Genomic DNA, 26,705 nt, shown 5'->3' with positions numbered 1-26,705 from the left:
TAATTTTCCATCGTCCCTTGCCATATTAGGAAATATGAACATTTTGATTAAAGCAGAATAAAGCGATGCAGAAATTAGCTTGTTGTATAGCCCATATTAAATATAGTTGTTGTTGTTTCTTTAATGTAACAGAACGTTCAGTATTTCAGTAGCCTTAGAATAAAACATTATTTTCCGGATTTTTTTAATATTCTAAAAGTATTTTATAAACCACATCATTAAACTGTAAATGACCTACATTTATTGAATACAAAACGTGAAAGCGGTGAGTAATCTGTGTTTCTAAGGCATTGTTTACTGATGTCGTAGTTCGGGTTTGGAATGAAGGGGACGTGACTCTGTTGTCCAATCAGAGAGGAGAATGGGTGTGGTCGGGTGACGTGAGGTCAAACCCACTCGACTTCAACATACTGCGCACGAATAAGCGCGTCTGAATCAGTCTGTTCCTTATAGTCGTGCGTGCAGTTATACGGTGTCAGTTGGCCTCATTTAAAACTGCGTTTAACACATCTGACAGTTATACAGCTGCATATAGAGTCTGTGACTTCATTCACTGCCTGCAATTTTTGATTATTTACGTTTATACCAGTAACCAACAGCAAAAATGAAGACTAAATTCATCAATGGCGTGTCTTCCTCGCCTTCACTGTCTCTGGGTTTACTGGTAAGTGAAAATGTCCTCGAGGTCCAACCAGACAGTGTGAGCGACTGCAAAGACATTATTCGACCGGATGAGCCTGACCACCAGACGAAGAATAAGGCGTATCTATGGTGTAAAGAATTCCTTCACGGAGCCTGGAAATCCGTAGATGAGGATGATTTCCAAATCTCTATTATCAGGTATTCTTCTGCGTGTGCTACGTGACTAGGAATGCACATTACTGAGACAGAACTGTTTTTACTCAGAGATGCCACCTTTTTAAAACGAACGTTATTCGGACGTAAGCCACAAGCTCAGAGGAAACGCGTGGTTCCTTTTCTTAAGAAAATGTTGTAACGTTATTATTCTAAGTAATGTGCCTCAGTGTCCATGACTATAGCTGTGTCTCAAAACCGAGTGAGCTGCCTACCTAGAACGCATGTTTAGGCAATACACGAGTAATGATTAAATGAAAACGCAGTGACTGTGTCTCAAAACCTATTTTTAAATAGAAAATAGAATGCTAAAGTGTCTCAAAACGCAGTGAGTGTACAGCATTTTTGGCATCGGTATTGTTGCAAAAATGATGCTTAAAACCAACAGCATTATTCTTAGTGGTATTGTTTTGCATGTAAATAATAGTTTCCTGATTCATTTGTAAGAATGCAGTTTTCTTTACTAATATGTATGTTTTGCTTCTAGGGGAGGTCTCAGCAACAAACTGTTCCTCTGTGCTTTGCCAGAGAAGGAACCGAGCATTGGAGATGAACCACGATACGTGCTCCTTCGCCTGTATGGAAAAATTCTGCAGGTGTTTTGATAGGTTTTTTTTATTTACTTGGTGAAATGTTGAAGTATGAATTACGTGCTGTATTGTATAGTCAAGTCTAATAAAATGCAAAGTAATAGACTTACATTACCTGTCAGAAGAAGTCCCTTCTACTCACCAAACCTGCATTTATTTGATCCAAAGTACCGCAAAGGCAGTCAAATGTTAATTTTTACTATTTAAAATAACTGTTTTCTATTTGAATATATTTTAAAATGTAATTTACTCCTGTGATCAAATTTAAAATGTTACAAAATTTTTATTTTTAGATAAATGCAGTTCTTCTGAATTTTCGGTTCATCAGAGAAACCTGAATAAAATCTACTCAGCTGTTTTCAACATATTAATAATAATAAAAGTTCTTTGAGCAGCAAATCAGAATATTAGTATGATTTCTGAAGGATGATGTGACTGGAGTAATGATGCTATAAATTAAGCTTTGAGATTACAGGAATAAATTACATTTTAATATATATTCAAATAGAAAACCGTTATTTTAAATAGTAAAAATATTTTAAAATTGGATTGCTTTTGCAGTTCTTAGAATCAAATAAATGCAGGCTTGGTGAGCAGAAGAGACTGCTTAAAAAAAACAATAAAATCTTACTGTTCAAAAACTTTTGACTGGTAGTGTATGGTATTACAATTTTTGATTTATAATTTTAGTATTTTAAAAATCTGATCAACTTGAATGCTTAGTAAGATAACAACTGTGCCTTAAACACTTCAAACTCAAATTTTACACAATAAATGTTAACTTTTAACATTTATAGGTCAAGTTTTCCTGTGGTAAGCTGGGAAGGATACATACATGCAAACATACAGTACATGATTGCCAAATGTTAAACCTTGCCATTTAGTCTGAAATTAGGTATAGTGTATCTGGTATAACTTGGGTGACAGTAATTTTAATTAAAACAATAATCCAGTTTATTCATTTATGTTTTAAACAAACTAAAAATAGTCTGAGGTCATGATTTTACAGAAGTAGTGATTGTGAGATATTCATGCCTAATTTCATTAGGCAGATGGCAACCCCTCAGATCAGAGATCTCAGTTAAGAATGGGTATTAAATCGCTCCCCAAGCAGAGATTTTGTATTTGTGTGTGTACCCTCTAAATTTAAAGAGGCAGTTTTTATTGGGTGATGTACTCCATGGCTGTACTTGCGTGTCTTCTTTGCCGTAGGCTTGCCAAAGGAGCGTGCCTTGAGCACTCTTGTTTCCAGGTGATCCCAACATACCACTCACGGTACAGTATGCGATCCCTGAAGCCACAGCATTGTCTTCAAGTTTATGCGCAATCTCAGTCTTTAAAATCTTTGAGAACTACGCTCACGATGTGCTCTGTCTAAAGTATTTTTTCTGCCTCTGTCTGCTTTTTCCAACTCTTTTATTACTGTTGAAAATATTAGGTGGTGGTTATGTTAGCGAAGAAATTTTGATGGCATTCAGCTTTTTAATAATAAGAACTTTAGATTAGGCAACACATATTCGCTATTACCTAAGAGTTTTTCCTCAAGTAACTCCTAATTTTCTGCTTGTTGAGAGTAAGATAATTGTAGTAATTGTATTTAGGTATTGGGAAGGATTAAGAGATCTAGAATGTGGGCATGCATTAAACAGCCAATATGATTTATGCAGTGAATAATGTTCCCTTAAGTGTTACCTTTATAGTTCATTTATCATGTAATTGCGGTAGCATGATAATAGCAACATTACTTATAAAGGGTGTACCTTATGATTATTGCTTATGTAATATGTGACCCTGGACCACAAAACCAGTCATAAGGTTAAATTTTACAAAACTGAGATATAAACATCATATGAAAGCTCAATAAATAAGCTTCTATTGATGTATGGTTTGTTATGACTATGATAGACAATATTTGGCCGAGATACATCTATTTGAAAATCTGGAATCTGAGGGTGCAAAAAAATCAAAATACTGAGAAAATCACCTTTAAAGTTGTCCAAATTAAGTTCTTAACAATGCATATTACTAATCAAAAATTACATTTTGATATATTTATAGTAGGAATTTTACAAAAAATCTTCATGGAACATGAACTTTACTTAATTTCCTAATGATTTTTGGCATAAAAGAAAAATCTATAATTTTGACCCATACAATGTATTTTTGGCTATTGCTACAAATATACCCCAGCGACTTAAGACTGGTTTTGTGGTCCAGGGTCACATATGTTTTACAAATACTCTGATGTAAACCATCAGTCAAAAGTTTTTGAACTGTAAGATTTGTAATGTTTCACCAAGCCTGCATTTATTTGATCCAAAGTACAGCAAAAACAGTACAATTTTGAAATATTTTTACTATTTAAAATAATTGTTTTATTTTTGAATATTTTTTTTAAATGTTATTTATTCCTGTGATTTCAAAACTTAATTTTTAACATCATTACTCTAGTCGCATGATGCTTTAGAAATCATACTTGTATTTTGATTTGCTGCTCAAAAAACATTTTTTATTCATCAAAGAATCCTGAAAAAAGTACTCAACTGTTAATGTAAATATTGTTAATAATAATGATAATAATAAAAAAATGTTTTTGGAACAGTAAATCAGCATATTAGAATGATTTCTGAAGGATCGTGTGTCACTGAAGACTGGAGTAATGATGCTAAAAATTCAGCTTTGAAATCACAGGAATAAATTACATTTTAAAATATATTCAAATAGAAAACAGTTATTTTAAATAGTATAAATATTTAATAATTGTACTGTTTTGCTGTACTTTGGATCAAATAAATGCAGGCTTGGTGAGCAGAAGAAACTTCTTTAAAAAACAACAAAAAAAGAGACTTCTTAAAAAAAACTTCTATAAAAAACCTTGCTGTTCAAAAACTTTTGACTGGTAGTGTGTTTTAAGTAATATTTAATATATATAATAAATATGAGCTATATTATGTAACAGATATATCAATATTTTTCTAAATATGAATAAGATGCATGTGAATGAACATTTGGCTTTTGATTTTGTAATGATGAGTTGCTTTTAACCTCTGGACGTTTTTTTTAGTTGTGAAACTGCAGTCACAAAGCTTATGATGTCATACCTGATGAGGTGTCCGTAGGTCCACAGTCCAATCCTCTGAAGTCACATGTTTAAACGTGGAAAAGCATTAGTTGCAGCCATATTACTAATTCCAGAGTGTGTGGACTTTGCTACACAGTTATTCACAAATAAATCTGAGAGAGTTCATTATGGCATTTTATGTGAGTTAATTTTAAAACTGTGCACCAGTAGTTACCCGTGTTGATCTCTATTTAACTAGACACAGTTTATTGCTGTCACTAGCATTGTGAGATTTACATGGAGTTTATTACCATGGACACCAAACACTTTTCATTCTAAGGGAGAATAGTGTTTGGGTTTGGGCTCAATGGAACATGGTTTTGATAATTGCTGTTATAAGAGTTTGATTTATTTTATTTTTTTCCACCTGTGCTCATGAAAATGATTTTGTTGAACAGGCCGTACATTTCTTGTACATTTCTGAAACCTCTCTAACGCTATTCTTTTTTTTTTTTTTTTTACAACACAAAGTTAATGCATTTGTTTAATTTGTTTCTTAATGTGCTGGCAAAAACATGGTCTCAATAGTTACGTAACTGTCACTGTTCAGGAAAATAGCTGTCATTTAATGAAGAACATTAAATAAATTTTTTCTTATGGAAAGTTTTTCGCCTTTTCTCTTATTTCTAGATGTCCTGTAATAAAGGGGATTCCAGAGAGTCAAACACAGAAAATCACTTTCAAGTAAGTAACATTAGCAAAGGTCTTGTCTTACCTTTTTATTGTTTTTATGTAAGCAGACTTTATAGACTTGTCTCTATAAAAGGTTTTATTCCACATCATATTACATGTTTTTTAATAGCAAATATAAGGCCATTAAGAGTACAAATCCAAACAACATTATAGTTAAACTGCTGATATTGTATGTTATCCTATCCCATCATCCTCAAAGGCCAAAGGACAAGCTATTTGGATCATCAGACGTGTTTTGTTTGGACCTCTTTCTGTTGTTATTTCAAACTTTTAGGTCAAAATTTTCCATGAGCTCTCGGGTTTATTATTGTTGCAGTCTCGTATATTAGTATGCATCCTTCAGGGAAAACTTGGTCACTTGTGACCCCTCTTATTAATGCATCATGAAATAATGTTGTTGATCTTGTGTTTTAGTAAAAATACTAATATGAAAGAATTCTTAAAACAACATGTTTAAATGCGAATTTGTATAAGGTAATAAGTTGCGTTAATTTTCTTACCCCTACGTTTAAGCATATACTTTTATGCTTAAAACTTACAAATATTTTCCAGTGGGTTAAGAAAAATAAGCCATATGCTACCAGTCAAAATTTTTGAACAGTAATGTTTAATGTTTTTTTAAAAGGTCTCTTCTGCTCACAAAGCCTGTATTTATTTGATCCAAAGTACAGCAAAAACAGTAAATTAAAAAAATATATATTTTTACTATTTAAAACAACTTTTTTCTATTTGAATATACTTTAAAATGTAATTTATTCCTGTGATCAAAGCTAAATTTTCAGCATCATTTCTCTAGTCTTCAGTGTAAGATGATCCTTTAGAAATTTGCTGTTTAAGTAACATTTTTATTATTATTATCAATATTTAAAACAGTTAAGTACATTTTTTAGGACTCTTTAATGAATAGAAATAAAAAAATAAATAAAAAGCTTTTTTTTCCTTTTTTTTTTTTAAAGAAATTATAGAAATTTACTAATTTACCACATAAAATACTTTTATTTAGCTAAGCTGCTAAATAGATAAATGCTGTTCTTCTGAACTTTCTATTCATCAAAGAAACCTAACAAAATTATACTCGGCTGTTTTCAACATAATAATAATAATAATAATAATAAATGTTTTTGAGCAGCAAACCAGAATATTAAAATGATTTCTGAAGTATTATCTGACTGGAGTAATGATGCTAAAAATTCAACTTTGAAATCACAGGAATAAATTTTTTTTTTTAAATATTTATTAAAATAGTAAACAGTTATTTTAAATAGTAAAACTATTTCAAACTGTTACTGATTTTGCTGTACTTTGGATCCAATAAATTCAGGTTTGGTGATCAGTAGAGTCTTCTTTAAAAAACATGAAAAAAACGTACTGTTAAAAAAACTTTTGACTTGTAGTGTATATAAATATTTGATATAAAATGCAAAAAAAATCACATTAAATGTAACATTTTATGAGTAATAAAGTATATAAAACATTATATTTAAAAAAAAAATACAATTTACTATTATATTCTGAAACCAGTTCTTAATATATTATGCTATTATTGCTATGCTATTATGCCTCTACAGTAATATTGTCTTGTTTTAGCAATATTTATATATTTTTTTTACTCAAAATGAGACAATTTGAGATAATTTATAGATTCTTATATTATAATTAATTACTGTGTAAAAGGTTCATATTCATAGAACGGCCCAGAACTAATAACAGTACTGCAATGCATCCCCTGACACACTTTGAATTATTCCGTGTTGCATTATTTGCCTGAGAGTCATATAGCATTGCATCCTATTAGAAGCTTAACCCAGCATTAAACTCACTGTCTCGGTTCAGCATCGGCTGTCTGGCCTGTGCAAACTTTGCTTCTATCTGTTTTGCATGTGTAGCTTCATATGCATCCATCTAGGAGCATTCACAGACTAACTAACACACAAGGCTGTCTAGTGGAATTGTTGATGTTGAGGTGGACTTCCCCTCCTTACTGGACATTGATAACACCTGCATGTAGATACTGTCCTTGTGTTGCTGCGAACTGATCTGCTTCAGTAATCCTGTGATTATGCTTTGTGTATTAACAGGCACTGGAAAAACCCAAGCAGCTGCTGCTCAGCAGTCACATGGCCATTGCTTAGTCAGATAACAGGTTAGGGAGGGAGGGAGAGAGAGAGACTGCTTAAAACCTGAAAAACGCTAGCTTTGCAGGCAGTACGACTATATGGAGGTAGGAAGGTGTTTAGTGAAAAGAATAAAAGTGCCTTCTAATGGAATGATTGAAAATTTAATGAATTCAAATTAATTAATTTCCCCCTTTTATCCAAGAAATAAGAGGTGTAGTCATTTAAATATTTAAGTTTAAAGCTTCTGAATTTGTTCTAGGTCAAAGGTGAACAGTACTGTTCCTGAAGATGCACGTTCCTAACTTCCTACAGAGTTTAGTGCCAACCCTGATTGAACACACCTTTTTGTTTCATAAATGAAGTGTTCCCAAAGATCTTCATTGTTGTTAGCTCATGTGCATATGACTAGGGTTGGCACTGAACTCCGCAGAAAGGTAAAAACAGGATTGGGTACCACACTACCACAGGTGTATTCATACACACCTGCTTGTGCTTGGCATGTAATAAGACAATCATTAAGCAGGTGTGTTTGATTTAGGCATTGGAGGTATTTTCATTGAAGGTTTTTACTTGTTAAATCATTTGACTGACTGGGCAGCAGACCAATAAAGAATTAAAACTTTTTGATTCTCCGTATACGTTCCTACTTCCAAGTTCAAGGCAAGCCAGTGATGGTGTTTCCAGTATGATTTGAGGAAGTTTAATTTCCTTCCGGGTTTTTCCGTCAGAATTATCCTCCAGTGGTTATAGTGTCCTGTTTAATTTCTGAGAGAACCGGATGTTTTTTACACTGCAGGTCAGCTGACATTCCCCCAGCGGGTTTGTTGCGCAATTGTGTGCCTTTCTTGCTTAATGTTGAACATTGAGAGGAAATGAGCTCAGTGCTTTTACCTGACCTCATTATTATTCAACTTACAGTAGATGGTAGGTTAAACTGAGTTTCAGTGTGTGCTGTTTCTGCACACGGTATAGAATCTATGCTATTATGATTGTCTTAACTGACATGGAAGTGTTTCATCATTTTGGTTTATAAACACTAAAAACACCTACGCAATCCATGCTTAATGCTGCCATGAAAAACCTGTTCCTCTGCTCTGAGTCTGAGGTTTTTTTTGTTATGACATCATGCATTGACTTTGGAATTGGGACACAGAAGTAGTCTAAACATAACAAAAGAATTATAATAATTCTAATTATATAAAATATAAATTTGTGTCACTTATTTATACATGGTATCACACCTAAATGTAAAGTAAACTGTGAAATGCTACACCATTCACTACAATTAGCTTTTCCATTCACTGATTGCAACATACCAGGGTCAGAAATTAACTTTTCCATGAATCAGTTCCATGAACTGATTTCCAAGGGCATTTTTACATTTGTGAGCGCCATTTTTATAATCACCTTATTATAATCATACTATGTTTTCTTTAATATAAAATACTTAAATTTACGCTTAGATTAGTCAGCATTGAAAACGGACCAATCGGAGGCACTTAGATTAGTCAGCATTGAAAACAGGCCAATCGGAGGCACTTAGATTAGTCACCATTGAAAACGGGCCAATCGGAGGCACTTAGATTAGTCACCGTTGAAAACGCGCCAATCGGAGGCACTTAGATTAGTCACCGTTGAAAACGGGCCAATCGGAGGCACTTAGATTAGTCACCATTGAAAACGGGCCAATCGGAGGGGCTTCGATTAGTCAGCATTGGAAACGCACCAATCTGAGGCGCTTAGATTAGTCAGCATTGAAAACGCACCAATCGGATTGGCTTATTTCTGATTTCAATGCTGATTAATCTAAGCACATCCCATTGGTGTGTTTTCAGCGCTGACTAATTTAAGACTAATTTTTCCCACTTGTAAAAATGACATTGATTAAGTGAACACTATCCACCCTTTTCTTCCTGTAAGAGTGGGTGTGGCCATTTGAAAAGTGTATTGGTTTGACTTCCAGTGAATGACAACTCAGATTTTGGTCTGTTTGGACTTCTTTTTTAATTTTGGAGATTGGCAGCCCAGTTGTCTTTCACTTTCATTATATTAAAATGATTTGCCAGGATACTCACGAATGTGTTTGTCATTTTTGTTCCATTTGTTTGCCATTTTTTGGCCTTCTATTTGCCTTTACTTTGACCATATTGGTAGGCTGTTTGTGGTCAGAAATTTTGCATAACATTGTCATGAGACATCTGTGGTTTGGAAGGAAATCTCTTACATTTGAATCATTCATGTTGGCAATTTCAAGCATTTGTCCTACCAGGTTTGGATTCCTAAGGCATTACTTCAAAGTACAGTACTCGATGACTGATAACTGGTAAATAAATAATCTCTTCGCAATCTATTTTAGATTATCTCTAATAGTAAGGAATGACTCAAAGCAGAACTGTAGAATGTTTTGAAAAATTGAGATAACCTTACACAAGTACTTCCCCTAAATAGGAAGGGAGCTATTTGGGTTCTGTGTATAAAGCCAAAAACAGGCTTAATGTCATTGCTAGTGAAGCAACCACAATTAATGACTGGGATGTTTGGCAAGTTCTGCCTCGCTCAGCACAATTGCCTCTCTTGTTTTTTTTCCTCATTTAACTCACTTTGCTCCAGCAGTGCCATTGATGTTTCAGCCCATCACCACTAGACCTAAATGACTGGCTTGTGAATTGATTTTAGTGCAGAATTTGTTTTCCGTCATAGCATCACAGTTTTGAATCACTTAAGTTTCTTTAACTTAAGCCGAACTCCTCTTTCAGGAATTGAAGATGCAATCAGGCTAAGCAGGTTTCCATGGCAGTCTGTGTGGTTTGATGACAGATCTTGACAGTTGAGTGTCCAAACTGTATCTGTATGTTTTGTGTTTGCAGGGAGCTGATGCCATGGTACTGGAGAGTGTGATGTTTGCTATCCTGGCTGAGAGGGAGCTTGGGCCCAAACTCTATGGCATCTTTCCACAGGGGAGACTGGAACAGTTTGTCCCTGTGAGTCTTAAAGTTTGCCGCTATAATGATGAGAGGACAGTTTGGATGTAAAACGATACACAACATGTGTTTTAACAGGAATGCTTATGAATTACAAATTGCAAGAAAAATCAAATGACATTCTAGGCAGATTTCCGTTTGTCACTTTTTCCATTGCTCAGAATGATGTTAAATACGTAGAAACTTTAAACTGAAGTGCAACTTTTTGTATTTTAGTTATGTAATTGTTTCTGTTTTAGTTATAAAACCACCAACTGACAATTCAGTGTTTGTCTGCAGAGTCGAAAATTGTCCACAGATGAGCTGAGTGTCCCTGGTATATTTGCCGAGATTGCGGAAAAGATCAGCAAATTTCATGGAATGAGAATGCCCTTCAACAAGGAGCCAAAGTGGCTGTTTGGCACCATGGAAAAGTGCGTGATCATAAAACATCTGTCAAATGGACACTTGTCCTGTGTTGAAAATTCATTACCTAATTTGACTGTTCCAGTCAAAATGGCTGGCCTTTTAAAACTTGCTTGTAAATTGTTAAGCTATATAATCACCAAATTAAGGATTCAGCTTATTTTCTTTCAATTAGCACAGGCTTTGTATTTCTATTTGCAACTTGATCATTGACCTGAGCTAATGCAACTCAGTTTTTGCGTTATTTTTTTCAAAGGCTGGTCATTTTTGACCACCTTAAGTGTAAGAAGGTAGGGAAATGCTTCCAAAAAAGTACAATAATGATCAATGTTTATTTTTTGGGAGGCCGTTATATACTGTGGGAGCAAAGTCAATAGGTTTTAGTCCAATGCGATAACATTAACTAGCATTTTCTGGAAAAAGAAAATCTTGGTCAAAATGGCTAGAACACAATATGACGGTTAAATAAAGTCATCGAGTTTATTTAAAGAATAAAAATGTTCATAGTGGGTAGGGAACTGCTTCCTTAATGCATCCTTGATGTTGACAGAATGAAAAATTAAAATTCTGTTATAATTACTCATCTTCATGTCGTTTAAAAGCCATACAACCTTTGTTCATCTTTGAAACACAAATTAAGATATTAATAAAACGTTTCAGTTGTGTTGCTGTCTATGCAGGGTCAGAAAGCTCTAAGATTTTAATTTGTGTTCCTAAGATGAACAAGGGTCTTACAAGTTTGGAAAGACATGAGGGTGAGTAATTAATGACAGAATTTTCATTTTTGGCTGAACTTTCCCTTTAATTCTGGCGAAATTCAGTCTACATGTCAACAGTATAAAAATAAAAATAAAAATATGATCTTAACCTAGTTCCCTGGAAGAAAAATGTGTATTGTTTTCTGTTTCATGTTTTTTGGAAAGCTCCATAGTCTCCACTGTGACCTAAATATAGATTACCAGCATTTATCATCTCATATTACTATATAAATTTTCACTCTAGGCTATTTAATTGCTAAAAATAGAGGAGTTACTGTCTGTATTGCCTGCAAATATATTGAGTATTTTTTGTACTCTCCTCTACTAATCTACTGCACAGATACATGGATCAAGTGCTTCAGCTCACCTTCACTAGGGAAGCCCATCTGCGAAATTTCTCCCGCCTTTTGAGCTTCAACTTGCCTCAAGAGATGGACAGTCTCAAGTAAGATCTTTATTATCTTGCTTGTTCAGTACAGCTGTGATTTCACTTTTTATCTTCTCCTCATACATTTCCAGCATGGTTTCATTGACCTGCTTTATCAGAACCCCTGGAAACTGTTCACACTTTAAGAGATTAACAAGTGACTGATAAAGATAATGTATTGTGTTTGCCGTCTGCTCATCATTGACATTTTTGGCTCTTTTGTATGGCTGTTTGTGTACACAGGTGTCTACTCGAATCTACTCCCTCTCCTGTTGTTTTCTGCCACAATGACTTGCAAGAAGGTTAGACATGGGCTTGCTCTAACTATCTGTATATTGTTATTGTTTCTAACAAAGGTCCACTCAATGTTTAATCAAATGTGCTGCCATGTTTTAAACAGGAAACATCTTGCTCCTAAGTGGCCGTGAGAACACCAACAGGCAGAGGCTCATGTTGATTGACTTTGAGTACAGCAGCTACAACTACAGGTCTGTAATATCCATAGTCGCTTTCATTCCACACGATTCCTCAGAAGAAGCACATGCAGCTAAATCCCAAGAAAATGGCCTGGTTTTGTAACAGCCAGATGTTTGATTGGATGTTTTGATCTTATACCTCCCACACCTTTGGAGCTTTGAGTCTGTTTACCACTCTAATAAGTTTAGAACACTTGGGGTGCCTCATGTCTAGAGAAATGACCTCTAGACGTTGAAAGCTCTGGCAATGATCCCACACTGTTGCTAGAGTACTTGCATTCTTGCACGTGCTCAGACACAGCTCCAAACTGTAACACGTTCTTTTAGGAGCCTGGTTTGGTTAGAAGGGGGTACTGTATTGTCAAGAACACTGTTCCAAGTGGTGGATGACAAGTGTCAAGGCATGCTTTGTTTGTTTTCCAATCCTGCCATCCAGTGTGGTCTCCTAGGGCGCAAGTGGCCCATGTTTAGGTCCATTGACAGTGCTTGTCCTGCAAAGCAGTTGGAAATGAAGCTGGGCTTCACAGCCACAGAGATGTGTGCTTTGTTCAGTTTCCACAGCAGCTGTGAGCCTCTTCACAAAGAGTCTTTCTTACAAATTGATCTCTTTCAGTTTGCTCAAAGTAAGAGTCATCTTTCTCTCTTTTTTTGTGGCTTGGCTCAAAACTGGTAGAAATCTAGTTATCTGGCCTATGATATAATTTCAATGGTGACAACTCTTGGAAGCAGTTTTAGCATGTTAATGGATATGACAGTGTTAGTCTATTTTGGTCTTGACGGACTAGATCTGCTACACATACTGCTGCAGAGCAAGTATAGATTTGCCACCGGCAATAGATGCACAGACTGTTGTGAGCATGTAAGTTATGTTTAAGCTGCATGATTAGGCATGCATAAATTCCATAGCAGATTTAGGCAGGTGGAGGTGGGGGAGGTCGAGGGTGTAAGAGGAAGTCTCATTGCACACTGCAGGACCAGCTTACAACGAATGTTGAGCAAGCAGTTTTGAGATCAATCTTTTCACACTGAGGACAACGGAGGGTCTCAAATGCAACTATTACAGAAGGTTCAAATGCTCACTGATGATTCAGAAGGGAACATGATGCATTGAGAGCTTTTTGAATTTGAAGATCAGGGTAAATTTGACTCATTTTGTGTACTAGGAAACATGTAAGTGTCTTCTTTAGCTTCTGAAGGGTAGTACTGAATTAAAAAAATATGATATTTAGGCAAAATAAGAAAAATTTAAACATCTTCATTCTATTCAAAAGTTTTCACCCTCTGGCTCTTAATGCATTGTTTTACCTTCTGGAGCATCAGTGAGCGTTTGAACCTTCTGTAATAGTTGCATATGAGTCCCTCAGTTGTCCTCAGTGTGAAAAGATGGATCTCAAAATCATACAATCATTGTTTGACAGGGTTCAAATACACAAAAATGCTGAAAATCCAAAGAATTTGTGGGACGTGAAGATTTTACCTGAAGAACAGCAGGTAGTTTTACTGTTTAGAACAAACAATTGACTCATGAACAACTATCCATAAAACAACAAAAAAACAGCTGTGGATCATTCAGGTAACAACACGGTATTAAGAATCAAGTGAATGTAAACTTTTGAGCAGGGTCATTTTTATAAATTCAACTATTATTTTCTCTTGTGGACTATATGTATACATCTTTATGTGAAATATCTTATTCAGGTCAGTACTAAATAAAGAATAACATGCATTTTGTATGATCTCCCTTATTTTGGTAAAATAACTAACATTTTGCAGATTCTGCAAGGTGTATGTAAACTTGACCTCAACTGTATAATAGTGCTGATCAGCCTTACACATCATTTGATGTCCATTTATTCATTATTTATTAAAGCCGATCAGAACAGTTTCCAAATGTCATGATATTCTCATGAACGTGGAAGACAACCAAACAAAACCTCCTCCACATTTACCAATGATTTTTGAACGATCCAGACATTATGCATTATTATCACATTACCAAAATGTTGTTGATGGGGTGCTGATCTCTTCTCTTTCTCCCACAGAGGATTCGACATTGGAAATTTCTTCTGTGAGTGGACTTATGACTACACCTATGACAAGTTTCCATTTTTCATCACAAACACCAAACATTACCCGACCAAAGCACAGCAGGTTTGTAAACTCACTTTTTAATATTTGTTTCTCCTTTTAAAGGTGACATATCATGAAAATCTGACTTTTTCCATGTTTAAGTGCTATATTCGGATTCCCTGTGCATCTACCAACCCAGAAAATGTGAAAAATAACATTTTTGGTAATGCTTTCTCTGCAAGCTTTTGGAAAAAAACAAGCCACTCAGATTTAAATCTGTTCTTATTATAATATTACAGCCCCTTAATTTGCACTTTTCCACCCACAGCGTTGACATTGTGTGTCCGCAAGCGACAGTGGTGTACCAGTTCTAATGTCATGGCAAAAGTTCGAGCAAAGCATGCTAACTGTTCTGTCTTTGGCTGCACAGACGAGCACAGAACACTATTTAGCGTCCCAGCCTCAGAGGAGACAAAAGAGCAGTGGATTTATTGATTTATTTACTTTATATTACTGTTGCCACAGATCTATCAGCTGTTTATCTTAATAGACATAACCGACTTAAATAATTGTGTTTTTGACAATTTAAGCGCAATAAGACATGAAAGAGAACTTTGGTTTAGTACTCACACGTTGTTTGACAGCCGCTTTCTGTGCGCATGCTTTGGATTTGTGTGCTCAGAAAACCCTATATCAGAAGTTTAAACTAATATGATGTAAAACACATGATTTCAGCACAATATACATGATAATCAAAACGAAAACAGTGTGTGTGTGCTTTCACTCAAAACAGGCATTTTCAAAATGATTTTCAAAAGGTATTTCAAGCTGAAACTTCACAAACACAATCTGGGGACACCTGAGACTAACATTACATCTTGTAAATAGGGGCATAATAGGTCTTCTTTAAATCTATTAACCATAAAATGACATAACTTTTCATTTTGTTTTCTCAGATGCAGTTCTTTCAGTGTTATCTGTTGGAATCTCATGCTGGATTTGAAAACTTGAGTGAGGAAGACCAGCTGAAACTCAAAAAGGATATGCTGGTGGAGGTTAACAGGTGATCTAAACATTTTGCCATCAAATTGTCATCTTATAGATGATTATGTCAAATTTTCTTGAGCTGATTTTAAGATGAGGCCCATTTAATCAAAAGAAGGAGAATAAAAATGAGGCTATCCCTCTTGGGTCTCGTACTACGCTACTATAATGGATATTGTAAAAAGAGGTTTGGACCAAGTCCAGGAATGATTCACATTTCCAGAGACTTCCTAAACGTTCTTTCCATCTGTACTTTGTGAACTCTCGTTTAGGTTCGCTCTGGCCTCCCATTTCTTCTGGGGATTGTGGTCCATAATCCAGGCCAAAATATCAACTATTGAGTTTGGGTACATGGTGAGTTAAATCTTTTTGTGTGCAGTTGAGATATTGCTAATGTTGAGTCATTCCTAATCATGAAACAGAAAGAATATTCCAGTGTACATAGTGCAGGTCTTAGGTAAGACAAGAATTTTATCAACGGAGATCATACACGTAAAGATACAGCCTTTGAAATATTTGCGCTGCGTGACAACCCTTTGGACAGTACACAAATACTTGTGAGGTCAGGGTAACACGACGGTAAACCTACTGAGTGTGTGCCACGGTAATGTTGTTTAATTTGTGAATTAATACAATTATTGAGGTTTTATCATTTTTTAACTGATGAAAACAATTAATAATCTACAGTGAGTGTCTTAAATAAAATAATAGAAAATTGTAAAATATAAAATAAATAAATAAAATACAATTATTCAATTAAAATAATGTGAGTGTACCTTGCAGAACTGATCTATTATTAATATACACAACCAGTCAAAAGATTTTAAATGTTTTTTTAAAACAAAAAAAAAAGTCTCTATTGCTCAGCTTTCATTTATTAAATCCAAAATACAGCAAAAGCAGTAATGTTGTAAAATATTTTTACTATTTAAAATAACTGCTTTCTATTTAAATATATTTTAAAATGTAATTTATTCCTGTGATCAAAGCTACGTTTGTACCATCATTACTCCAGTCTTCAGTGTCACATGATCCTTCAGAAATCATTATAATATGCTGACTTGCTGTTCAAGAAACAATTTGTATTATTATTATTATTATCAGTATTTAAAACAGTTGAGTAGATGTTTTTTCAGGATTCTTTGATGAATAGAAAGATCCAAATATCAGCTTTTATCACAAATAAAAAGCTTTTGTAACAAAGGGATTAAAAATGTTACAAAACATTTCTATATCAAATAAATGCTGTTCTTCTGAACTTTATATTCATCTATCAAATCTACTCAGCTGTTTCCAACATAATAATAATAATAATAATAATAATAATAATAATAAATGTTTTCTGATCAGCAAATCAGGATATTCGAATCGTGACTGGAGTAATAATGCTAAAAATTCAGCTTTGAAATCAGAAATAAATTATATTTTAAAATATATTCAAATAGAAAACAGTTGTTTTAAATAGTAAAAATATTTCAAAATGTTCAGTTTTTGCTGTTCTTTGGATCAAATAAATGCAGGCTTGGTGAGCAGAAGAATCCTACTGTTCAAAAACTTTTGACTAGAGGTGTATATCATTTAAAAATGCAAATCATTTATTCTCTAGTCATTTTTTTTTATTATTCTTTACAGGAGTACGCTATGGCCAGATTTGATGCGTACTTTGAGCTGAAAAAGAAGCTCAGGGTTTAAAGGAGAAATGTGCATAAATTCCCAATGGACAGAAAGAAGAGGGAACAACCGCTCATATGGTGTTAAGAAAAGAGCGGAGCGAATTGTGAATGTCCTTGAAAGAAGATGCTCTGCATCTGTAGTGATTCAACCACGCTGCATGGACCAAAATCAGTGCAACATATGTATTTAAAAAAATCCCTGTGCATTGAGTGTCCCCATATGCTGCTTTTCAGTGTTTACAAGTTTAAGCTTCTCACTTTTAACACACCAGCCTGAGCTTCCGGAGAGTTGGAGAATTAATAGAAGAGAATAACAAAAAGTTTAAGAATGGTGTGGTGGTAGGTTCTTCATACTAACTTCAGCCTTGTGGTGTTTCTTATCACCTAGTCATCTGCTGTAGTGTTATCTAAACAACCGGTGATAGAAGATGCGCTGTGAAAGAGTAAGGTTCAAAAACTGGACCTGTTACCAGAAAATGGTACAACAGACCAAACCATGTTCACACTGTGGTTCTGACGATTCAGTATTGCGTTTCCATTTTTCGGTGTCCTTTTGACTGGATGATTTACCTCTTTTCTACTTCTGTTAGATCTTGTCGTATTTGATTCTGTTTCTAGTAGATCCGCATGATGTGAAAAGTGAAATACCTGTGGGACCGCACCATCTGCGTGCTCCTTAGGAGAGAGATCTTAACGGTGGAAGACGTTATGGTTTTGACCATAGTGATCTCACTCACCTCTTGTTAGAGGTGATTGTTTATTTTATAAAAAATTGATAAGTATGAGATTACTCGCTTGTATCTGATTTGATACTGAATTGATAATTTTATATCAGGCTTTTCTTTTGTGTAACAGTTGGTCCAATTATAGTGAATGTTTATAAATGTTTATTCTCTAAGCTGAACAATTTTACTTTGTATAATCTTGAAGTGCGGTAAACATATTGTTTATTTTTCTTTTATATTTTTGAAATGTAGGTATAGTAATACAATATTATTAAAGCAGTTATGCTTTTTTGTGGTAATGTCGAAGGCACTTTCTGAAGCAGTTCTGTAAAGTTTTAGTACCTGCAAATGTAACTTTTCTATTATTTTTCTGCAACGGAAGATATATTTTTCTTAATAAGAAAATATTCTGTGTCCTCACTGAAAAAATGTAAGTGGAACTCTTGGCCCTTTTATTTCTTCTACTGTACTAGGTGATAAATTGATTTCTCTTTTCACATATCACATTTTAAGTCTTATAAAATAAAAATGTGAGTATTTATTTACGTTCATATATAACTGGTCTCTATGAATCTCAATTTTTGGAACAGCAGTGTTTACTGATCTAAGGAAAAGTGAAAGCATAACTTTGAATGTAAAAAAGAATAATTGAATATCATTTCTGTATTTTAAAAAAATCAGTTCATCTAGACCAGCTTTACTAACTTATCCATCTGTGTAACATTAAATATAAAGCCTCTGATAATTGTTCTCTAGAAATAAACATTAAATGTATAAATATAAAAAATGAGGAATAGAAAAAGAAATGTGATTTCCACTTCTGCTTACAACAGACTTGAGAAGCGAAAGCATTCAACAGTTGGTAATGTACTAATTCATGCTTTGCATATGACTGTGAATAAAGGGTTGCAAAATTTTTTGGTCTCAATATGTCCTTTTGTTTTCTTCAGTCACAAAAGAGTCTTTAACCCAGAGAGCTCATATGTCTGCAACAGTGTTGGGGAAAGTTACTTTTACAATATTAAGTTACTCCCTAAAAAAGTAATTACGTTACTTAGTTACTTTTTATAGAAAGTTGTTACTTTTGCTTTACTTTTTAAATCTGGGCAGGGCTTGCTTGTTTGTTTTTAATATAAAAAGTTCTATTTTGGCAAATGTAAAAGCCTGTCTGTACAGTAGATCGCAAAAAAAAAAAAATCAACACTTCAGCAATAAAAAAGGAAAACAAATGTTAGATTCTCTTAAGTAATTTTTGCTCATCAGTATGGATGAATTGAATCATTGAAGGTCGGCAGCAAAGACATCGGTTAATAAAATGGGATTTTGTAGTATTTAACATTTTTAATTATTGCAGGTTTGAATTTCTCTGTTTTTATTCATTTTGAAGAATACTGTATCTGTTTTTTTAGTGTTAGTGAGTGAGATGAATTAATGTTCACATTTATTCCAGAACACATATTACTCACATGAATTGTAAGATGTCAGTTTTACATACATTCTAAATCATAAACATCTTACAGACATCAAACAGACCTATGACAGAAAACGCCCTATACACGTATTGCAGTTGAGCAAGCACTCAATACAAAAATACGTCTTCCAGATGTAAATGCAGATGTCATACAGACGTCTCCATGTTGTATGTGCTATCAGGGAAACTAGAATTAATTTTATGTTGCCAGGTTTATGATCATGTTCCAATTCACTGACGATATTTATGATTATGGATGTAGAAATTAGTGTTAAAAATATAGACTGTCAAGCACCATTGTCCAGAATTCACTTTTGATCATAAAGCATGTTCAGGTGGTTTTCTAAAAGTAATGACCCAAAATCAACTGTACTGTCATGATAGGAGCGATTTTCTAGAAGATTCTCTTGCACTTCTAGAGTGGGTGTTGTTTTATTGAAACACAACACACACAAAGATGAAACCACATCCACATTTTAGAAAAGAGTGACTGTACATCTCCAAACCCATAAATTGCGTAATAAGTAGTAATGCAGTTACGTGTTTCGACCTATGTGACAGCTCTTTCATACCCATGTCAAAGTACATGAAACATTTCAAGTATCAAAGTTCTGGAAACATCTTTTAACCTGTTGGGCTGGTAGGCATTAACGCATGCTAGAAATGGTGACACAAAACAAAGGGCACTGTGAAGGGTAGGAAATGTTTTGTTTCCAAAGTAGCGCTAGACACCGTGTACAGTTAGAACAAAAAGAGGTTGAAACACCTTAAATATGCCCATGACTCCTTCCCATACATGCGTTTCAGCGTCGTCGTCTGAATGGAAGTTGAAGAATTTGTAATCGTCGAATCCGAAACTATCGAACGGTGTCTATTTTTAAGTTTCAGAATATCACTTTCGCACTGAATAACTTGTCATTTCATGACTGTAAAACTAAACGCTGATATTTTCACTTTAATATTCAGTTAATAAACTGTAGGCTGTTAGCAAATTTAGGCTACTGTGTCAGGAGCTGGCTTTGAATAAAACGAACTAAAAGTTAAGAGCTGAAAAGGAAAATGGCTTTTAAAAAAATTTAACATGCTATCCACCTTATTCTTCAACGCAGAGGTAAGCTAATGGGCAATACTTCTGGTTTATTAGCCTATAGAGAATTAAGGATAAAAAAAATAAGGTGCAGTAAACAGTGAAACTGTTTGCTCTCCCGGTCTCCCTGCTTTAAAAACAGCTAATACCCGCCCAGGCTGGTTGGCTGGTCTTAGCAGGAAGTAGCTGGTTTTAGCTGGTCTCTCAGCCTGGCCAGCCTGCTGACCAGCTATGGCCAGCTAAAACCAGGCTGGTTGACCAGCTAAAACCAGCCAACCAGCCTAGGCTGGTTTTAGCTGTTTTTTTCACCAGGGCTACAAATTACTGTGTTCATAATTAAGCTAATACATTAAAACAATATGGTATAGACACACTTATTTGCAATATTAATCAAGTGAGATGAGTAAATGTTGACATTGTTGACATTAGTCTAGATCTACACTAAGTTAAGTATCATGTTTACACAGTGCACATAACGCCTCTACACTTACTCCCGATTTCCTTCAACATGGAGACAGGAGAGCTGTTAGTCAATAAATGGGAAAACAACCCTGGTGAAAATCCAGCTAAAACCAGTCTACCCTGCTGAAAAAAACAGCATATGCTGGTTGGGTATGTTTTGGTGCTGGGATGCTGGTTTTAGCTGGTTTATGCTGGTTATGTTGCTGGTCAAGGACCAGCATAAACCAGCATGAACCAGCAAAGGTCCAGCATAAACCAGCAAAGGACTAGCTGGTCAACCAGCCTGGTTTTAGCTGGTCATAGCTGGTCAGCAGGCTGGTTTTAGAGGGGTTTTGGCCACTTTTCCAGCCTGGCCAGGCTGGGAGACCAGCTTATACCAGCTATTTCCAGCTTAAACCAGCTACGACCAGCCAACTCCTAGGCTGGTTTTAGCAGTTTTTTTTTTTTTCAGCAGGGAAAGTAACTCCCGTTACTTATTTAAAAAAAAAAAAAAAAAACTACAACTCAGATATTTTTCTTGTAAATTAAAAAGTAAAGTGTTACTTTTCTAGTTACGTGAAAAAACTTTGGAATCAGCTGGGGGTTTTTTTCAGCAGGGCTGCTAAATGATAATGCTTTATTTTTATCATGACCGGAAGCTGGTTGCAGTTATAAAGTAATGAGAGTGGATTTGTGAGTGTCGTGCCAGTACTGTCCTTGAGCAGCTACATTTTTTTTTCTAGTTTGATGTGTGGGATGAGGGAGGTTTTTGGCTCTTATGTTTGTCTTTATAACAGATGCCAAAGCGAAAGATCTGGCTGTAGTTCAACAGGGTAAAGATAAATGAGCGTTTAGGATAGACAGTCATAGGCAAACACACTGACAGAATGAAACTGGAAAATAGAGACATAAACAGTGAAAAACATTGTTTTTTAAAATATTATAATTAGTTTGATTCATAACACTGCGTTGTTACCTGAATGACAGCTGTGTATTGTTTTTTTAGTGATAGTTGTTCATGAGTCCCTTGTTTGTCCTGAACAGTTAAACTGCCCACTGTTCTTCTGAAAAATCCTTCAGGTCCCACAAATTCTTTGGTTTTTCAGCATTTTTGTGTATTTGACCCCTTTCCTTTTAAGATCCAACTTTTCACACGGAGGACAACTGAGATACTCATATGCAACTATTACAGAAGGTTCAAACGCTTACTGATTCTTCAGAAGGAAACACAATACATCAAGAGCCGGGGGAGGGGTGGGGGGTAAAAACTTTTTGAATTTGAAGATCAGGGTAAATTTAACTTATTTTGTCTTCTGGGAAACATAAAAGCATCTTCTGTAGCTTCTGAAACTAAAGACTAAATGAGAAAACACATGATATTTGGGTAAAATAAGAATGTACACATCTTCATTCTGTTCAAAAGTTTACACCCTTGGCTCTTAACGCATTGTTTTTCCTTCTGGAGCATCAGTGAACGTTTGAACCTTCTGTAATAGTTGCATATGAGTCCCTCAGTTGTCCTCAGTGTAAAAAGATGGATCTCAAAATCAGTCATTGTTGGAAAGGGTTGAAATACACAAAAATGCTGAAAGAACAGAATTTGTGGGAACTGAAGCATTTTTTTGAAGAATAGCGGCAGTTTAACTGTTCAGGACAAACAAGGGACTCATGAACAACTATAAGTAAAAAAACAGCTGTGGATCATTCAGGTAAGAACACACTATTAAGAATTAAGTGTATGTAAACTTTTGAACAGGGTCATTTTTATATATTCAACTATATTTTTCTCTTGTGGACTATATATATATAAACATCTTTTATGTAAAATAACTTATTCAGGTCAGCACTACACAAAAAATAACATGCATTTTGTATGATTCCTCTTATTTTGGTAAAATAATTAACATTTTGCAGATTCAAGGTGTATGTAAACTTTTGACTTCAACTGTATGTGTTATTATAGTGAAATAATATGTTTATGTTCTTTGCACTTCCTTTACTTTTTTTAAACATGTTAAATGTCTTCAGTAGAGCTCATTATATGCATCCATTATTTCCATATGACCTTATTTCCAGAAGTTTCAGAGTCGGTAAATCAGATTAGAGCTTGTCAGTTTAAGAAAGTACTTTAGTTTGTGTGTAATATGCATTGACATCAGTGAACTGACTGTGGGTAAAATGTGTTATCTGAGGATAAGAATAGTTTACTGCAAAATATTCAGTTTCTCATCTTGTCTAATTTTATTGGGTTTACACCTGTTAAGTTTCCACTTCACAGGTTTTTGGGATTGTGTAGAATGTTGTGGAACAGAGAATGGAATCTGACAGGCTGAAAAACAGAATTCCTGCTGCTGCTTTGTTTGGATTTCCAGCAGTGTGAAGCCTGTTGATCTTTAAACAATGTTTCTTGATGTCTGAAGTCTCTTTAATCTGCCTAGTAAAATTCAGCCACTGTTGTTGATGTTCATAGTTAGTTTTACTCCTGTTCAAACTAATAAAAAGAGCAATCTTGAAGAATAAATAACCTAATGCAAGTTCAGTCAGTATCTGTTTGATTTGCTCCAAATTTCACTTTGGCCCACTTTTCTAGTTTTAGGTCATGACATCCTGATTTAGTTGCTGTCCAAAGGTCTGTTGGTTTTTGTAAATAAATAGATTTTGGAATGCTTGCTGGAAAGGCTTCTTTCAAAATTATAGTCCAAAGCAATTCTGACATAAAAGTTTCAGTTTCATTTTGCTGACAACAGGATTAGACAACAGGTGAATCCTAACTGTTTTTTAAACTTGTTAATTGCCAAATTAAATTGAAATATAGATATTTGTTTCAATTTAGGTGCACCAGTTTTCAGTGTTCAGTTTATTGTACACAATGTTCACATTAACAATAGACAGATACAATGGTGTGCAATGAATGGCATGCCGAATACAATACAAAAAATGACATCAGTGTTGTTAATAGATCTGTTCATGCTATAAACATACATTTGTAGACACGCCCACTACACAACACATAGTAACATCAATAGAAATCAAGTTCTGAAACAACAAAACAACAACAATAAATATCTTCTCAATAGTGCAGTGGTGTCCATTATGTCCTAGGCTGATTCATTAGTGTTACGTAAGCAGTCTGTGAGCCAACTCTACATATCATGCGTTACTGCAGTAACAGCAGTGGTCTGGAACAGCTATGCGAGCATCGCTCATGCCATGAGACCCTCATATACGCACAGCCTGAAAATATCCTCCACATACATATATCAGGGCACATATCATACTCTGAGCACATATGAAGTGATAAATATAATGACAATATATACATTTACAACTACCACAGAACCATGTGCTTGGGAATGACATGCGGTTGAGTAAATAATGACAGGATTTTTATTTTTGGGTGGACTAGGTCTTTTAAGACATTTTACTTTCCTTTAGGCTGTTTTTAAAAATAATTTAGTTATTAATTATAATTCATCCTTACAATTTCAGTTAGACTTGTACCTTAAGAATAACATACTTTGCAGCTCATTATGACTGAAAAGACAGAATATCTAGAGCCAGCTATCTAGAGCCAGCATCAACTCGTCTTTTTAATTTGTAAAAGAATGGAACAAATGAGGAAAATGCATTGATTGTGATACACTTACAATGAAAGACTATAGGGCATATAGAGATAATAAGGATTTCAAATAAATCTGAATTTATCTGTTTGTTATTTTAGCAGTTGTCTAAATAATCTTTTTTTTTTTTCAGGTTGGGTTACATTTTTAGGTTGAGGAATTGTAGTTATGTGGCTCCTGTTACTGGAGTGACATTACTGTGTCATCACTGTTTCGGTAGTGTCAAAAGGGAACACATAATCCTTCATTTAGAGGAAATAAACAAAATTACAGTTATGGAAATTTTCAGTATTTTAGTATGTTTTAGTAGTGTGGGTTAAAATTCTGTAATCTGACCAAAACATTACTGTCACTACTCAAAATCTGCCGTCACGACCGAAACATGCAATGTTTTGTCAAAAATAAAGTATACTGAATTATAAACTAAGATGTTATGATAGTGTTTGGTTCAATGTATATTCAAACTAATAAATCCTTAAGTTTGAAATCAGGATGATTACCTTTTTGCCTTTTAGAAAAATTGAAAAAATTGAAAAATTGAAATAGAACAAATCTCATAAATCACACTTGAAATATTGAATTTACCTCTGAAAACTTTTTAATAGAATAGAAAGAAAGATGCAAGCAAAATCTTAATAGGTCAATATAACCCTTCTAATTAAATTATATTTTAGGAAAGGACAAACATTCCAAAACTTTCTGAAAATACAATATGAGAAATAACTGCACACTTACTAGAAATGTGTACCTTGGATATTACACAATTCCTTATTATACATTTCCAAAATCTGACTTTAAACCAATTCTGTAGAATGGCCCATATAGTAGAATTAACATTAGTACACAAATCATGGTTTATTTATTTTTTATTTATAAACCCTGCTTGGTTCTTGTAGGATTGTATAAGTAATATTGTGGTTTTAATCAAAAGCGAGAAAAGAGGAATGCATTCCTCCCTTCCAAGGCCCCAGATTTCTCATGCTCACCCTTTCCCCCCAAATCCCATCGTGACTTTCATTAACAAGACTGTGGGAGGACCAGTTTTCCGAAAACAGTCTTGAAGAGAGAGAGAAGTAAGGCCTGGGAATGGCCTTGAGCAGTGGAGGTGCCGTAACATCTGTTCAGCCTTGCTCCTTATGAGTGAAAGTCGTGATGTTTACCTTAATTCACTATCTACTTGTCTACAAGACTGGATCAGTTGCTCGGCAGTAACTTCAAACAAACAATTAGGAGGAAGGCCAACTAAATAACGTGCCGCTAAGACGCTCATCTGTTTAAATGGTAGTGTGGGTCTGTTCTCCTTCCAAGAGTTGATATCCTAGCATCACGTTAATGATGCAGTCTCCTCAAGTGCTGAGTCTGGCTTTGCAATTTTAGCTGTGAGCCAGTGCTTCAGTGGGCTGGAACTGATGGGTGATGTGTGCAATTTGCAGCACAAATCCATCTGTGAGACATCCTTCATTATAGACACATTCAGTTCAAAGAAATTATATCACATGCTTGTTCTGTTCAATCCAAAATGGTGACCGTTTACTGTTAAAATACTGTTTAGTTATGCATTGCAGGCTTGCTGAATCACATTCATTTGAATGTGCTCATATTTTAGTTGGCCAAATGACAAAAACTCTTCTCCTGATCTGTTAGAAACTGTGGTGGCGCATTAATATGAGGATATCATTATATACGAACTCTATATTTGTTCCGTAAAACAACAACAACACGAGTTCAGTCCAGCTATTCCAAATGTTTCAGAGGTCGACGTGAAAAAAAGATAAGCCAGGTCTCATAATGTTAGAGAGCCATCTTGTGGATATAGTTTGTACCTTGTCATTCGAAAACAATATACAGCTGATATAAATTAGCTTTGATAAACAGGAAAATTCATTCGTAACGAAATACTGTCACTGCATTTCACACCGAAGCTAGCTAACGATTTTATAAAGTTCGTAACTGTTACTTGTAGGTTTTTAAACACCATAAGCAGTGTCAAGGAAGAGCATTGAGATGAAATGAGACACGATGTTTGAAAATGAAAAATCGAGGTAAATATTACTTTTGTTTTGAATATTTTATTGTGCATCAAGCTCAGAATAACCAAAGAATGTATATGGCAGCAATGAAATGAAGCAGGACAAAACATGCTAACAGTTT

The 26,705-nt window shown here is 34.7% G+C and overlaps 1 protein-coding gene across 1 annotated transcript; it reads left to right on the top strand.

Annotated features, from left to right (window-relative positions):
• Window positions 1–434: 434 nt before the first annotated feature.
• Window positions 435–18,852, top strand: chka (choline kinase alpha). The gene is made up of 12 exons (XM_073851051.1): window positions 435–840; window positions 1,343–1,451; window positions 5,197–5,250; window positions 10,244–10,357; window positions 10,637–10,770; window positions 11,861–11,965; window positions 12,191–12,249; window positions 12,348–12,435; window positions 14,466–14,574; window positions 15,450–15,556; window positions 15,810–15,891; window positions 17,170–18,852. The coding sequence occupies exons 1-12, from the start codon at window positions 605–607 to the stop codon at window positions 17,227–17,229; spliced, it is 1,257 nt and encodes a 418-aa protein (XP_073707152.1). The 5' UTR covers window positions 435–604; the 3' UTR covers window positions 17,230–18,852.
• The last annotated feature ends 7,853 nt before the right edge of the window (window positions 18,853–26,705 follow it).

Source organism: Garra rufa, chromosome 11 (genome assembly GCF_049309525.1).
Source record: "Garra rufa chromosome 11, GarRuf1.0, whole genome shotgun sequence".
NCBI classification, from domain to species: Eukaryota; Metazoa; Chordata; class Actinopteri; order Cypriniformes; family Cyprinidae; genus Garra; species Garra rufa.
Note: the sequence above shows the minus strand (reverse complement) of the source record. Positions and strands in the feature narration are given on the sequence as shown.